Source organism: Gossypium hirsutum, chromosome D09 (assembly GCF_007990345.1).
Source record: "Gossypium hirsutum isolate 1008001.06 chromosome D09, Gossypium_hirsutum_v2.1, whole genome shotgun sequence".
Taxonomy (NCBI): domain Eukaryota; kingdom Viridiplantae; phylum Streptophyta; class Magnoliopsida; order Malvales; family Malvaceae; genus Gossypium; species Gossypium hirsutum.
The window spans coordinates 27,423,732-27,437,980 of NC_053445.1; the positions used below are offsets into that span (position 1 = coordinate 27,423,732).

Here is a 14,249-nt window from a genome sequence, read left to right on the forward strand (position 1 = left end):
ATTGCAAGTTACTAACTATGCTAATTCTTTTAGGGTCACCCAATTATAAAAAGTGATAAAATAGTCACTCATGTTTTCGATTTTGTCTTTTTAATCTATTTCTGTTAAGTCCGTACCATGAAGGTGATGTAGCTTTTTATAAATTGTCATAATAACAAATTTATCCCTTCAACATTTATATATCATGTCAATTTGATCTCGATTTTAAAAATTTTAGCTCTCACTATTTAGACATTATCTCAATTTGGTCCTAATTCTAAGAAGATTTAAAAATTATAAAAATTAAAGTATTTGTAAACTAATTAATATCCAACATGCCTCTTCGAGGTCTGTTTTGATTATTAAAAATTGATTCTCCTCATTATTTGACATATGTTTTTCAAAATCTCAAAAGCTTCAAAACCAGTTTGGTAAAGGGGAAAAAATAAATCGTCCATGGATCCCATGCAATTCTATTAAAAAAATCCAGGAAAAGGATAAAAATTTGTATAGCAAATTCCAAGAACAAGCTATAGAGTATGTGATGCAAGAGATACAAGAAGATTACAGCAAAGCGTTCGCTTTATACATGAACGCGCTCAACTATTACAAGACCCGTTTGGAATACATGAAGAATCCCAAAACCAGGAAAGTAATTACTTAGAAGTATTATAGTAGTCTAGGAGAGTACATAACCTTATACCCAAGTTATCCATTAAGATGTTGAGATGGAAGAATAAACCAAAGGTTTTGGATATTGCAAGCTGATATCGACCTAAATCCTTGAACTTAGGGTTTATTTGTTATCTAAATTTGTTTTAATTTGGTCTGAATAGTCTTTAATTTTTGTAAAAATGTTATCTATAAAAACAATGTAGTATTTCTTTTGGACAATCTTTGTATTTGTCTAAATTACGTCGTTATTCTCTTTGACCAAGAAAAAATACGACTAGTTTGATCATGTTTTTAGGAAATGTTTTCCAGCTATTTCATTGTGGTGGAACCTTTAAAAGATGAAAAACGAGCAGAAGTTTTTGGCCTAAACATTAAAGATTGGTTACTTGTGAATCTTTCCAAGCCTGACTACTTCACTCGTTCCTTGGGTGATTGGGATGTTCTCTTTTCTGTTGGTTGTTGGAGCCTGTGGAAAAGACGGAATACTAGAATTTTTAATCCTGATCGATGCTGCTTCTAATGATACTCTCTTGGATTATTGCATTTGTTATAAGAATGAAGTGGTTCATAACCTTGAGCTTAATCGTCTAGCTTTGAACAGCAGTGTTGTGCAAGGGTGAAGTATATTTCGTGGTCCCCACCTCCTTTATCTGTCTGGAAAGTGCATGTTGATGGCATCTATAAACCTGGTCGGTTTCTGGCATCTGCTGGTGTTATAAGAGATTTGAATGGTAAGAGATTTGAATGGTAAGTGGCTATGGGGCTTTGGTCGTAACATTGGGGTCAGTAATGCATATGAGGCGGAGTTGTTGGGATCTTTGATCAGGCTTGGAAGCGTGGAGGCCGACACAAAATCCTTGAATTAGATTGATTTGCATGGTGCCAGTTTTATGAATGGCACCCCATTGCTTAAAGCTATCAAAAAGTTGCTTCAGAGGGAATGATTAGTAGAGGTCATGTAATACCCTTAACCCTTTTTGATCACCGGACTAAAGTTATGGAGCGTTACCATATAAACCGAAACAAATAACTTCAAATTAGATTAATAATGTAATTTAATATTAATTATTCAAATCTCATACAAATCCAACAAACATACACATTTGGGCCTTAAATTAAACTTTCGAAGCCCTAAATGAGACTAATTTGAAATAATTCAAAAAACCTGAGGAAAAGTTAAAAATTTAGAAAACAGGGGTGCACGGCCATGTGACATAGCCCAGACCGTGTAATGTTTGAACAATAAGACTTACGGCCATGTCCCAGCCCGTGTCTTAAATCGTGTAACTCACTGACTTAGATCACACGGCCATGTCGTAGGCCGTGTAACTCTCTGACTTGATACACACGGCCGTGTCGCAAACCGTGTGCCAGGCCATGTGGCAGCTCGTGTCTCAAGTCGTATGCACAAAAACGTACCTTGAAAACCAAGTTTACCAAATATCCTTACTTGAGACGCAAACCTACCATTTACCAACCAATTTACTTACTCAAAACACACCTAAATAAGACCAAAACATGCCAAAATCACACATAAATCATACAATTCAAAAACTTATACAATGTACCCTTATTGGTACCACAATTAAACATCTAAACAATTCAACCTCAACGTCATGGTTTCATATTCCAAACATACATCACGTACCTACCATTCAACCATTTCATTCACACTTCATGTTAAGTATGACTCCTATTTTCAGTCAAATTTGAGAAATAATCTTTTAGTTAAACTCTGTTTATTTGTTTCAATCAAACACTGATTAGTTTAGATTATTTTATTATTATTTGACATTTGAATTTAGCCTATAAATAGGCTCTTTTACAACCTTAGTAAATACACCCCATTTAGAGATTAGAACTCATAACACATCTAGAGAATTTTGTGTTTACGTTTTGAGGGTTCTTTTTTTTTGGGGGTTTGGGGTTTAGTTTTATCTCCATCTTTTGTACTATTCGTTCTTTTGCCATTATAGTAAAATTATCTTTGCTCGTGGTTTTTTATCCTCTTTGGAGGGGTTTTTCCACGTTAAATTTGTGTGTTCAATTTCTCAATTTATTCCGCTATTTTTCTTAGTTGTTGCTTAATCGGGTCGATCCCTAACACTTCAATATACCAAAAAGTTACCAAATCACAAGACATTCACTAAAAACCAAAACACATATTTATATAATCATGTACCAATTATCATCATAGGATATTAAAACACAATAAAAGCTTAGCACAATTTCAAAATATCCCAAGTTACCAAAATAACATACAACCCTATACATGCCATTTATAACCATTTCCATATATTTAAAAACTACCAAAATGGATCGATGGATAGAGATAGTGTGATCGTGCTCTGACATTGATTCCAACCGTTTGAGCTTTCCGATTATCTACAAAACACAAAAAAAAAACTATATAAGCAACTAGTGTTTAGTAAGCTCATATAAAGGAACTTAAACTTACCAAACATTTTAAGTTAAACAACCAAACATACTTTTAATATAACAAACACCGGATTTCCTTCCTTATACACATAACCTTACAAGGTTAATAAGTGTACAATTCACATGTAATTCAAATCAAAACATGACATTTATCATATCAATTATTTATATTACATGATTCATTGCTCATATATATATATAATGAATCATCTTTTCCTTAGAATTTCGCATACCTTTGTAGTCCATATCATTAATCCAAACCATGGTTCGTTTCATATATTCATATATTTATTAAAACTTTATTTTCTCGTTCAACCAAATAGAATAACATTGACTACTCGAAATTTTTTTTGTATATCCATTTAATTCCCTAAACATCACAAACATCATTAGTTAACATATTTATATACATATGTAGGATGTAATCTCACAAGGCATAAATATTCATTACAACTATACTAGACAAAACATTCATCTCACATTCAATTTTATGATAGATACCTCACCCAAAACATGTTAGCTGAGTAACAAATGGTTGAAGGATGCCATAGTGTCTTTCAACCATGGTCTTATTCGTCTGATTCATGATGTCATATCGTCTTTCAGCTATAGCCTTACTTGTTAGAATCGTGATGCCATAACGTCTTTTAGCTATGGTCTTACTCATTTCCGGTATGATGCCATAGTTTCTTTCAACTATGGTATTATTCAATTTCGGTATAGAGCTATAGTGTCTTTCAACTATGATCTTATTCGTTTCATTCAAGCAAATACTTTTAATTCACATATATACACAAATAGATAATAAATTTATTGAAACATCAATTAATTGAATTAACCAAGTTACGAACTTATCTTGACAAATATAATTGTAAAAACGAAGCCGACGACTAATTCAAAATTTTAGCTTTTCCTCGATTTTAGTCTAGTTGATTCGTTTCTTGATCTTAGGACTCCCCCGGTTACTGCAGTTCCAATCACGACTTTCACCGCTCCGTTAGTGCATAAATTAATTCAGTTTTCGGGAAAAAAAGAAATGTCGTCGGTGACTGTTGTTTAGACAAGCTTTTTTTTTCATGAAAGGAAGCAATGAGTTTTGCCTAGGAGAGCAAATTAATATGTGTCTTTGAAAAACTTAAATGTATCCATAAAGCTGGTAGTTAATCCGGCAAGAGCCATTATTAATCAGTCCAACTTTGAACAACTTAAATGCATTAATAATGTAAGAGATTAAGGCACATTAAACATTAATCCTGAGGATAAAATGCTGAAAATCTAGCATTCTTACGACACTGAAATCCCACATTCAACAGCAGAAACAGCAGCGGCTTATAGCATTTAAAACATAAATTTCTCTTCAATTTAGACAACAACAAACAGTAACAATACATAGCATTAAAATCAATAAACAGCAGCTCAAGGCTTTTTAAACAAGGGAGTCTGTATGCTAATTTCCCAGCATCTGGTCAACATATAACCCTTATAAACAGCAGCCAAATTGTAAAAAAAAAAAAAAGAGAGAAGAAAAAAAAGTCAACCAAACTTCCCTTCATTTAAAACAGCAGTTTATGACATTTAAATCAAGGAATTTATATGCTGAATTTTCAGCATTTGGACAACATTAAACACTTCCAATCAACAATCAAATTTAATAATCCACAATCACACTTTCCTTCATTTACAACATCAGCTCAAAACATTTAAAATAAGAGAATATGCATGCTGAGTTTTCAGCATTTGGACAACATTTCAACATGAAAATTTTCTAGCTTTTCACTTTCAATATTTCGAATATTCAAGGTATATCTTCAACTGAATATTCATCTTAACTCACAATCAACAAGATATTAGGTAGAAAATACAAATCTCAAGGGCTTACTAAATAAAGCTACCAACTGTCTCAAGAACATAAAAATCATGAAAAATAATTGAGAAATGGACCTACATGCAAACAAAATCCCAAGCTTGTGAATGATGGTTCGGTGGAAATAGGGTAAAAAAGAAGAAGATGCTACGTTTACTTTTTATTTTATTTTATGTTTTTACATTTTATTTCCTTTTATTTAATCATTATTGTAAATAAATAAAACAATTTCATTTCCAATCTACCTAATGCCGTCCACTATGGAAATTTTATGGTAGATTTGCCATTAAAGTCATCCTACTTAACAATTTTAACTTTTAACAATAATAACTTACTTTTGTAATTTTTATAATTTAGTCCTTTTCAATTAATTAACTATCTAAACATTAAAATTTTTTAACCAATTTTTAGTATGACCCTAATAATACACCGTAAATATTTAATAAAATATTTACAGACTCGGTTTACAGAAACGAGGTCTCGTTACCTCATTTTCTAAAATCACTTGACTTTAAAGATTTACCACTTGAACCTAATTATTCGTTCAAATAACATAAATTATCAAATTAATGTTTCCGACACTACTGAAAAACGGGATGTTACAGGTTAATATTGTGTATCGAGAAGGGAATTGTTGAGTATGACTCATATTTTAGTCAAATTTGAGAAATAATTTTCTAGTTAAACTTTGTTTATTTTTTTCAATCAAACTCTGATTAGTCTAGATTATTTTATTATTATTTGACCTATGAATTTAGCCTATAAATAGGCTCTTTTACAACCTTAGAAAAGAGACCCATTAGAGATTAGAACTCATAACACTTTTGGAGAATTTTGTGTTTACGTTTTGAGGGTTCTTTGTTTTTTTGGGTTTCGGGGTTTAGTTTTTATCTTGATCTTTGTACTCTTCGTTCTTTTGATATTATAGTAAAATTACATTTGCCCGTGGTTTTTTTTATCTTCTTTGGAGAGTTTTTTCTACGTTTAATTTGTGCTTTCAATTTCTCAATTTCTTCCGCTATTTTTTACTTGTTCGTTGTTTAATCAGGTATCATATCTAGTTCAATTTTCATAGATCAACCCGTTCAAAGATGGCAACAAGAAGGTTTGACATTGAGAAGTTTGATGGTGTCACAAATTTCAATCTGTGACAAGTTCGGATGATGGCAATTTTAGTTTAGACCGGCCTAACAAAGGTCATTACCGGGAAAAATCTCGAGAATCTAGACCAGTCAGAATGGGAATAGCTTGATGAAAAGGCCTTGTCTGCAACCTAGTTGTGCCTTGCGAATAAGGTATTGCAGGAGGTATTGATAGAGAAGACCCCATTCGCCTTGTGGAAAATGTTAGAAACTCTTTATGCGACTAAGTTTCTAGCTAACCGTTTAGTGTTGAAAGAACGCCTATTTATGTTTCGCATGAACGAATGTGAGTTTATTAGATATCACATCAGTCAATTCATTACCCTTTTAAATGATTTAAATAACGTTGAGGTTTAGATTGACGATGAAGATCAGACTACGCTATTATTGTGTTGTTTACCCCATTCATACAAGTCTTTCAAGGAGACCCTGATTTATGGTAGAGACAAACTCTCTTTCGAGGATGTGTAGAGTCATTTGTTGAGTAAAGACAAACTCGACAATGAGTTTGGTTCGGATAGCAAGTAAGATAGGCAAATTTCCATTTTGGTAGCATTAAAGAAGCGAGATAAAAATGTGTCACTATTGTAAGAAGTTAGGTCACGTCAAAGCAGATTGTTATAAGCTGTGAAATAAAAGGGCTGCTGAGAGTAACGAGGAAAATATAACTGGTGCTAATTTGACCGACGAATGTAACTGGTGCTAATTTGACCGACGAAAGTAGTGATGACTTCTTGTTAATGTCAACGAGCAAAAGCTCCGAGCTTACGTCCGAATGGATCCTAGATTCGGGATGTTCTTTCCACATGTGTCCCAATAGAAAATGGTTCTCCACATATAATTCTATTGAAGGTGGAGTTGTGCACATGAGAAACAATTCATCTAGTAAAGTAATTGGTATCGGTACTGTTAAAATTAGGATGCATGATAGGACGATTAAGACACTCTCAAATGTCAGGTATGTACCTGATGTACGAAAGAATCTTGTCTCCTTAAGTATTTTAGACTCGAAAGGTTGTAGAATCAACATCGAGTTGAGCGGCATTTGTCTCGTAGGGCTCTCATTTTGTTAAAAGGTAAAAGATCCGACAATATTTATATTTTGTAAGGTTCTACAGTGACCGGTGAAATCGGACGTCCTTCGTCCGTTACGAAGTCAAAGTCAAATCGTTTGGAGCGGAGGGAAAAAATGTATGATCATTTCATTGAAGAGAATTTCTCCTTTGGATGTAGGTTTTGAAAAGTTAGGGCATTATGTTCATGAAAATTAGACCCGGGTTAGTTTTGATTTAGTAGTGTACAAGTCGAAAGTTAGAAGTCTTCCAGTTTCTAAGTATAGGTTCGACTCAATTAATTCCCTGCATAATTCAAGATAGGCCCGTGGCGGGCTTTGGCAAAGATGCGTTGTGGAAATACGAGTCAAGGTGGAGATTTGTTGAGTATAACTCCTATTTCAGACAAATTTGAGAAATAATCTTCTAGTTAAACTATGTTTATTTATTTCAATCAAACTCTGATTAGTTTAGATTATTTTATTATTATTTGACTTATAAATTTAGTCTATAAATATGCTCTTTTACAACCTTAGAAAAGACACCCATTAGATATTAGAACTCATAACACTTTTGGAGAATTTTGTGTTTACGTTTTGAGGGTTCTTTGTTTTTTCGGGTTTCGGGGTTTAGTTTTTATCTCCATCTTTGCACTCTTCGTTCTTTTGCCATCATAGTAAAATTATATTTGCCCGTGATTTTTTATCCTCTTTGGAGAGGTTTTTTCATGTTAAATTTGTGTGTTCAATTTCTCAAATTCTTCCGCTATTTCTTATTTGTTCGTTACTTAATCGGGTTGATCGCCAACATGAAACGACTTGGTGATTGTTTAACCAACATGTTGCAGACTTTCCTTTGGGTTTTTTATTGTTGAGCTCAACCTTTGGATGCTGTTATGAATGTGCTAAATGAGGATGCTGTTCGCTTAGCATTACCAAGACCGGTTGCATTGTAGTTTTTTGCTGTTCTTCCGTTATTATAAAGAAAAAGAAAAAAAAAATTTCCGTCACATTTATTATAGGGATGAAAAGGAAAACAAAATAAAGGCACCTTAATATAACTTTTAGTTTTAAAATTTTACAACTAGGTTTAATTTTGTATTTGTAGTTTTTAATTTATTTTGATATTTGAATTTAATAATTAAATTTATTTTTTTCTCTAAACTTGGTAAATGTAAATGTTTGATAATGTGGCATTATCTCAGAGTGTCACATCATCAAATTTTAATAGTATATAAGTTCAAATTTTAAAATGAACCTAATTGTCAAGTTCATGTATCAAAGTGGACAAAAAAAAAAATAAATGCCAAAGTGAACCTAATTGTCAAGTTTAGGGATTAAAAGTTATAGTAACCCTTTTCTTCAAAGTAGTTAAGTTAGTTTTAGATATTACACAAATATATTTATTATCTTTACTATTATTTAAGCCCTTAGTTAAGTTGATGTCACGAGTCAATTGAACACCAACTCGGTTAGGAAATTACTTTGATGTCTTTCTGTAATTAAAATAAGTTATATTATTCAATGATATTTTAGTTTTTTTAAAAAAATCAATAAAAAAGTTGCATGTGATTAGATTTGATCTCGTGTGATCAAGATCAATAATATATTAATTTTACCATTAAACCAAAACTTTATTTTGTTATAATATTTACATTTTAATTGTATTATACATAACTCTATAAATTGAATATATTGATAATATTGTTGATTGAGTTGGTGCCATAAGCTAACTCGACACTAACTCAAGATTCATAATAACATTATGGTAAACGATTATAGTACATTTAATATTCTTAACGTGATGTATTTACGTGATTAAATTTCATTTCTCACATTTTTATTTTTTTTTATTTTAATATTGTTTATATTTCATATGTTATTATTAATTAGTTTTAAATCAAATGTTTCATTATTTAGTATATGTTATTTTTAAACTAGCACTTGTATTTTAAGTACGTAACGTGTGTGATAAAATTTATAATATAAATTAAGAATTTATACAAACATAATTTTTAAGTAATTTTCAACTCAATGACAAAATGAAGTTTAGGTTAAGTAATTATCAACTCAATGACAAAAATAGGAAATTGCATTCAAATTTATATTTGATGAAGTTTAGGAGGGCCAACCCTCTTTACAACGTCTATAATAGTTTTATTTATGTTTTATTTTGACTCTCTAATATAGTTTTTCACTTATACAACATTCATAGTTTTAAATTATATTCTTTATTAAATTAGTTCTCTATACCAACATATTCTCTAAAATTTAAAGTAAAATTATAATTATTTCATATAAAAGAAAACCTATTAATTATAGTTTATTAAATAAAAACCAACATCTTATTTGAAATAAGGGATTATTTGGGTGCTATTAAAAAGAATTACTGAGAAACAAAAACAAAATTAGGGGACTTATTTCAGAAAAGTGAAAGAGTTAACCTACATATTTTTTGTAACCCACAAATAAGGTCGGCACGTTTGGTGCAATTGCCCATCAAAGTCCTTATTTGAGTAGTCTCAGAAACTATTTAATCTTCAACCGACCAATTTGAAAGATTTAATCCTAATTCACTCGGTGCCTCAAATGTTTAGCACCAAATCCACCCTTCAGGTTAACTCCTCCTTAACTCTTTTTTTTTTCTTGTGTGTGTACTAAAAATTAACTTAAATGTCACATTACATCAAACTTAGAATACTTATTATCATGCGAGCTCGATGACGCCTCCTGATGATGCAATCGACGCCTTCGATTAGCTCTCCTGTGTGCACGACTCTGTGCTCTGCTTGACATACTTGAGGGAGTAGAGTGATGAATCTCCTCCGATGTAGCCGTATAACCAAAAACACAATCTAGTGGGTCTGCCATTAGATCAAAACCAGACTTCACCTGGAATAACAGGGCAGTTAGAGAAATTTGTTGAGTCAAAATAATAAATGTTAATCTGACAAAATTGCTACATTACATTAACAGCATATACATACAGCATAATCACCAAACATTGGGTTCTGAACGTCATAACAAGCAAGCAAAACAAATGAAAAGAACCGAGTTCATTATACATGCTCAATAACAATAAAAATAGGTTAAGGGCTTAAATGACACATTTGTGCTAGCCAGCTACTCAAGTACGACTTGAAGAAAACTCAAATTCGGCTAGATCATTGTCAAGTCAAGCTATCAAGAGAGCTGAATTCGAGCATCTAAACGCTTGACTTGTGTAGCTTATGAGCCTAATTGAACTTTTATTTTTAATATATATAATTTTAGTTTTAATTAAACTGAAAATTTTAATTTAAACTCGAGCTCAAACATAAATAATCAAATTTGAAGTCAAGCATGAGAATCAAGCTCATGTTATTTACTTGGTAAACAAGCCTAATCAACCGAGCTCTAACGGTTCAACCTTTTATCTCAAATCAAGCTCCCGCTGTTCTAACAGCTAGAGCTTTGCTCGGTTCGATCACAACCCTATTTAAAAGTCTCTGTTCTATGTATCTAAATGCACCTTCTTGTACAACTTCATTATAAGGTTATAATGATGCCACAATGCCAAGGAAGTTTAGAGCACTAACAGGAACTTGCTCAGACTTCAAATCTGTCTTTTTTCTGTCAAAGTTATTGTGGATATCACTGGGGCTGCCCTTATGGGAGACATCCTGAAAATCGCCATGAGTGCCTTGATCCTGATCAACATTATCACCAAAGAAATTTCGATAACGCCACCTTAAATTTGGCCCTGACGTTGAATCATCAAATACTTCCTCTAAATAGAAATGTTTAGAGATAAGTCTCATCTTCCAAGTATCATGCCGATATTTCTTCACTATTCTGTATTCGGCATCCAGCTTATGAATAAAAAACTTTAGTAAAAGTAACTGTAAACAAATATATTAACATGCGCAAATAGGACATATAAGTGAGTGTCAAGAACATAGAGAAGGAATCATTGACTGTTTTAAAGTACAGTAAAAGATGCATAACTTGAATCAGCATTTGTTTAATCCGACAGTGTGTGTGCAACTTGAAGAAAGTATGAAACAACATGAAGAGCAAAGACTTGAGTCACCATCTGATGCAATTTCGTAGCCTATATTGTTCCAACTCTTCAATTGTCTTGAAGTACCCATATCTAACACCCGTGTCTGAAGCATATCCAGACATAGATGTAGAGATTAGACCATCCAAGACCCCTCCAAATACATGAAAAACATTTTTTTTAAAAATGAATATAACCGTGCCAAATACATACCTGTACCCAAAACTAACACCCTAGTCCAAGTAACATGATAGTATCAAAATTTTTGTTTAAAACCTTCATCCCCTAAAGAAAAGAAAATTTTTAAAATGACTAAATGTGAATTAACCATAAGCAGATACTCCCAGAACATCAGCACCCATATTACATATTCAAAACGAAAAAGAAGTACAAAAGAGAAAATCATCTTCACCCAATGAAAATGAACTACTCAAATCAACTCTTTGTTCACCTAAAGAAATATACACCCAAATCTATGAAGCATTAAAATGATTAGTCCAAGAAAATGACATTTAGTTTACTTGTTGATTTAATGCTTGTAGAATTTATACTTTAATCCAAACCTTATAAGTCTCCAGCATTTCAGAATGCAAATTACAGACATATTCAACTGTAAATGCAACATATGATCAATAAATCTGAGGAAAGTTGAGCCTGTTAACTTAGTAGAGCATCCAAGAGAGCATGTATTTCTAGTCACCATATTTCTGATATGTCTATGAATCCATTAAAAGATGATTATTTTTCATATTACTTTAACTAGAAAATTTCAAAACGAAAGAGCAAATAATTCATAATTACATACATATTTGCTAATTCACTTTGCATCCGAGTTCCGTCTAACGCAAGAATATGGTCAACACTCGAATCTAGTGAATTCCCAAATTTCCAAAATCCAAGTATTACGGCAGCTCCTGCACAAAGTAAAGAATCTATTGTCATTAAAATAATAGTTGTAATGAGTGCATTGGCATGTTCATACATGTCAGTGGTGAGCATGATCAGCCAGAGAGAGAATTACCACCAGAGAGGTTTACCCGAAGTAGCCTATTCAGCTTCCATGTTGCTGCCAGAAAGAATAAAAAAAAATTATCAGAAAATCGTGAAAATAGAATATTCAAAGTAGAATAGAAAGGGAAAAGACACTGCGAGTGTATGGAGTCAACAAAGAAGTTACCTTCATAAGTAACTTACTATCCAATTGAAGATCCATTAAAGAATACAAAGGATCACTAGACAACATTCTGGAAAAGACCAACTTGTAGACAATTACTTACTGACCAAACTTCTCTTTAAAGCTTGGACATGAAATCATTCTTGAGAAAGCAATTGTATTGTCAAAATAGAACTATTATCAAATTAAAATCCTTAGCCAAACAAGCTATCTATTTAAAGTTGTAGCTAACCATAAAGGACGATGACAAATGCATATTTCCCCTAATAGTGCTTACAAAGAAAAATTAGTTTGAATTTTTTTTTTTAAAAGAAGAAGGAATTTTACGAATGTCGATTGTGCCTGACATATCTTTTTTAATAATGTTCAGTTATTCATAGTCTCGAAGGTTGAACCACAGTAAGAGAAACTTCAGGATTCAAAGACCCCAATGTTATGAACCTAGTTCATACATGCAACAACATTTCGAGTTTTATCTAAAATTGAAGTTCAAAAAAACAAAGATCAATAACAATAATACTAAACAAAACATCATTCATTGCAAAAGACATGGTCTTTTAATCTATGTTGCTCCTACTCTTAATATACTTTTAAGTACTCATATATGATACGTGTATCAGCCGACTAAGTCCTAGCTCGGTTGGCATCGGCATTTTTGTCAACACAAGAGGACATGGATTCAAGCTTGCTGAAGCGCGTTGATCCTCCTATTTAAGGGTTGGGAGGGGATATGGGTGCTTCTAAGCATTGTATCAAAAAAACATCTGATACATGTATCCAGCACATTTTCAAACATGGGTTTGTTGGTGTGACCCTACAAGGATCTCCAAAAACGGAAAGACAGAAACAATTGATTATATCCATGTCAGTCACAAACCTATATTCAATACTCCCACTCAAGTCCAAGAAACATAATTAAACACAATCATGCTTGGGCTTATGCTTGGTATATTAAAACCCATATGATGTGATTTCAAAACAAAGAACCAAAAACAATGCGCAAAACATAGATACCTGCCCAAACAAGACCACCACCAGCAATTACACCAGCCGTGAAATGATTAAGCGCCGAGGACTTACACCTTTGAAAAATGTTTTCTTCTTGTCGGGTCAATTGTTCCTAAGAAAAAGAACCCACACTTTTAAGCAATTTTAAGGACTTACATCATGCAAACATCGATATCTTTGCGACAAGCAATTGTTAGTATCACAAGACAACTTATACACAAATTAACAGTTCTGAAACAACTTTATAGGTTATAATCGACGATTTAGGGACCCAAATATGGAGGGAAAAAGAATGAGGGGAAATGAAATTAAAACGAAATGAAGAGTACCTTTCGGGATCGTAGATTCTGCTCAAGCTCAAACAAAGCGTCACCCATTTTCCTCCAAATTCAGCTGCTGTTTTTTTTTTCTTTTGAGTTGGGTGATGATAATGATGATGACCGATGAGGGCCGACAGATTTGTCCTGAAACTGTACGAAAAGGGAGCTTGTTCATGTTCTTGGGCTGTGGCCCAGTTTTGTTTATTGGTTTGGTCTTGGAATCTTCGAGGAGTGATCCATCAATTTTGTTAATTCCATTTTTTTTGTGAAAATTTAATTCCATTTTAAATTAGATTAAAGTATCATGTAAGCTTCTAAACTAGGAGTCAAATTATATTTTTTTATTTTTACTCAAAAGATATCAACTAATCATTGTACATTGGATTAAAGAGAAAATTGATTTTTTTTTGGTTAAAAATTTCAACTAATCAGACAATGACATGCAACGTGCCATTTATACCTCATTGACATAAAGGGGCCAATTTTTAACAGTACAAAATGGATGAAATTTTTAACAAAATGACCAATTTTTTCTTTGATCTAATGTATGGTGAC

The 14,249-nt window shown here is 32.4% G+C and overlaps 1 protein-coding gene across 2 annotated transcripts; it reads right to left on the reverse strand.

The window, feature by feature from the left end:
• Positions 1-9,540: 9,540 nt before the first annotated feature.
• Positions 9,541-13,856, reverse strand: LOC107890441 (uncharacterized). 2 transcript variants are annotated; one of them, XM_016814858.2, is made up of 6 exons: positions 13,704-13,856; positions 13,381-13,486; positions 12,217-12,258; positions 11,998-12,106; positions 10,729-10,984; positions 9,541-10,042 (listed from the first exon to the last, which is right to left on the reverse strand). In XM_016814858.2, exons 1-6 carry the CDS (start codon positions 13,749-13,751, stop codon positions 9,827-9,829), a joined length of 777 nt encoding a protein of 258 aa, XP_016670347.1. In that variant the 5' UTR covers positions 13,752-13,856; the 3' UTR covers positions 9,541-9,826. The 2 variants fall into 2 exon arrangements, with proteins under 2 accessions (XP_016670347.1, XP_016670346.1); XM_016814857.2 differs by having other exon boundaries at positions 12,214-12,258.
• Positions 13,857-14,249: the final 393 nt, after the last annotated feature.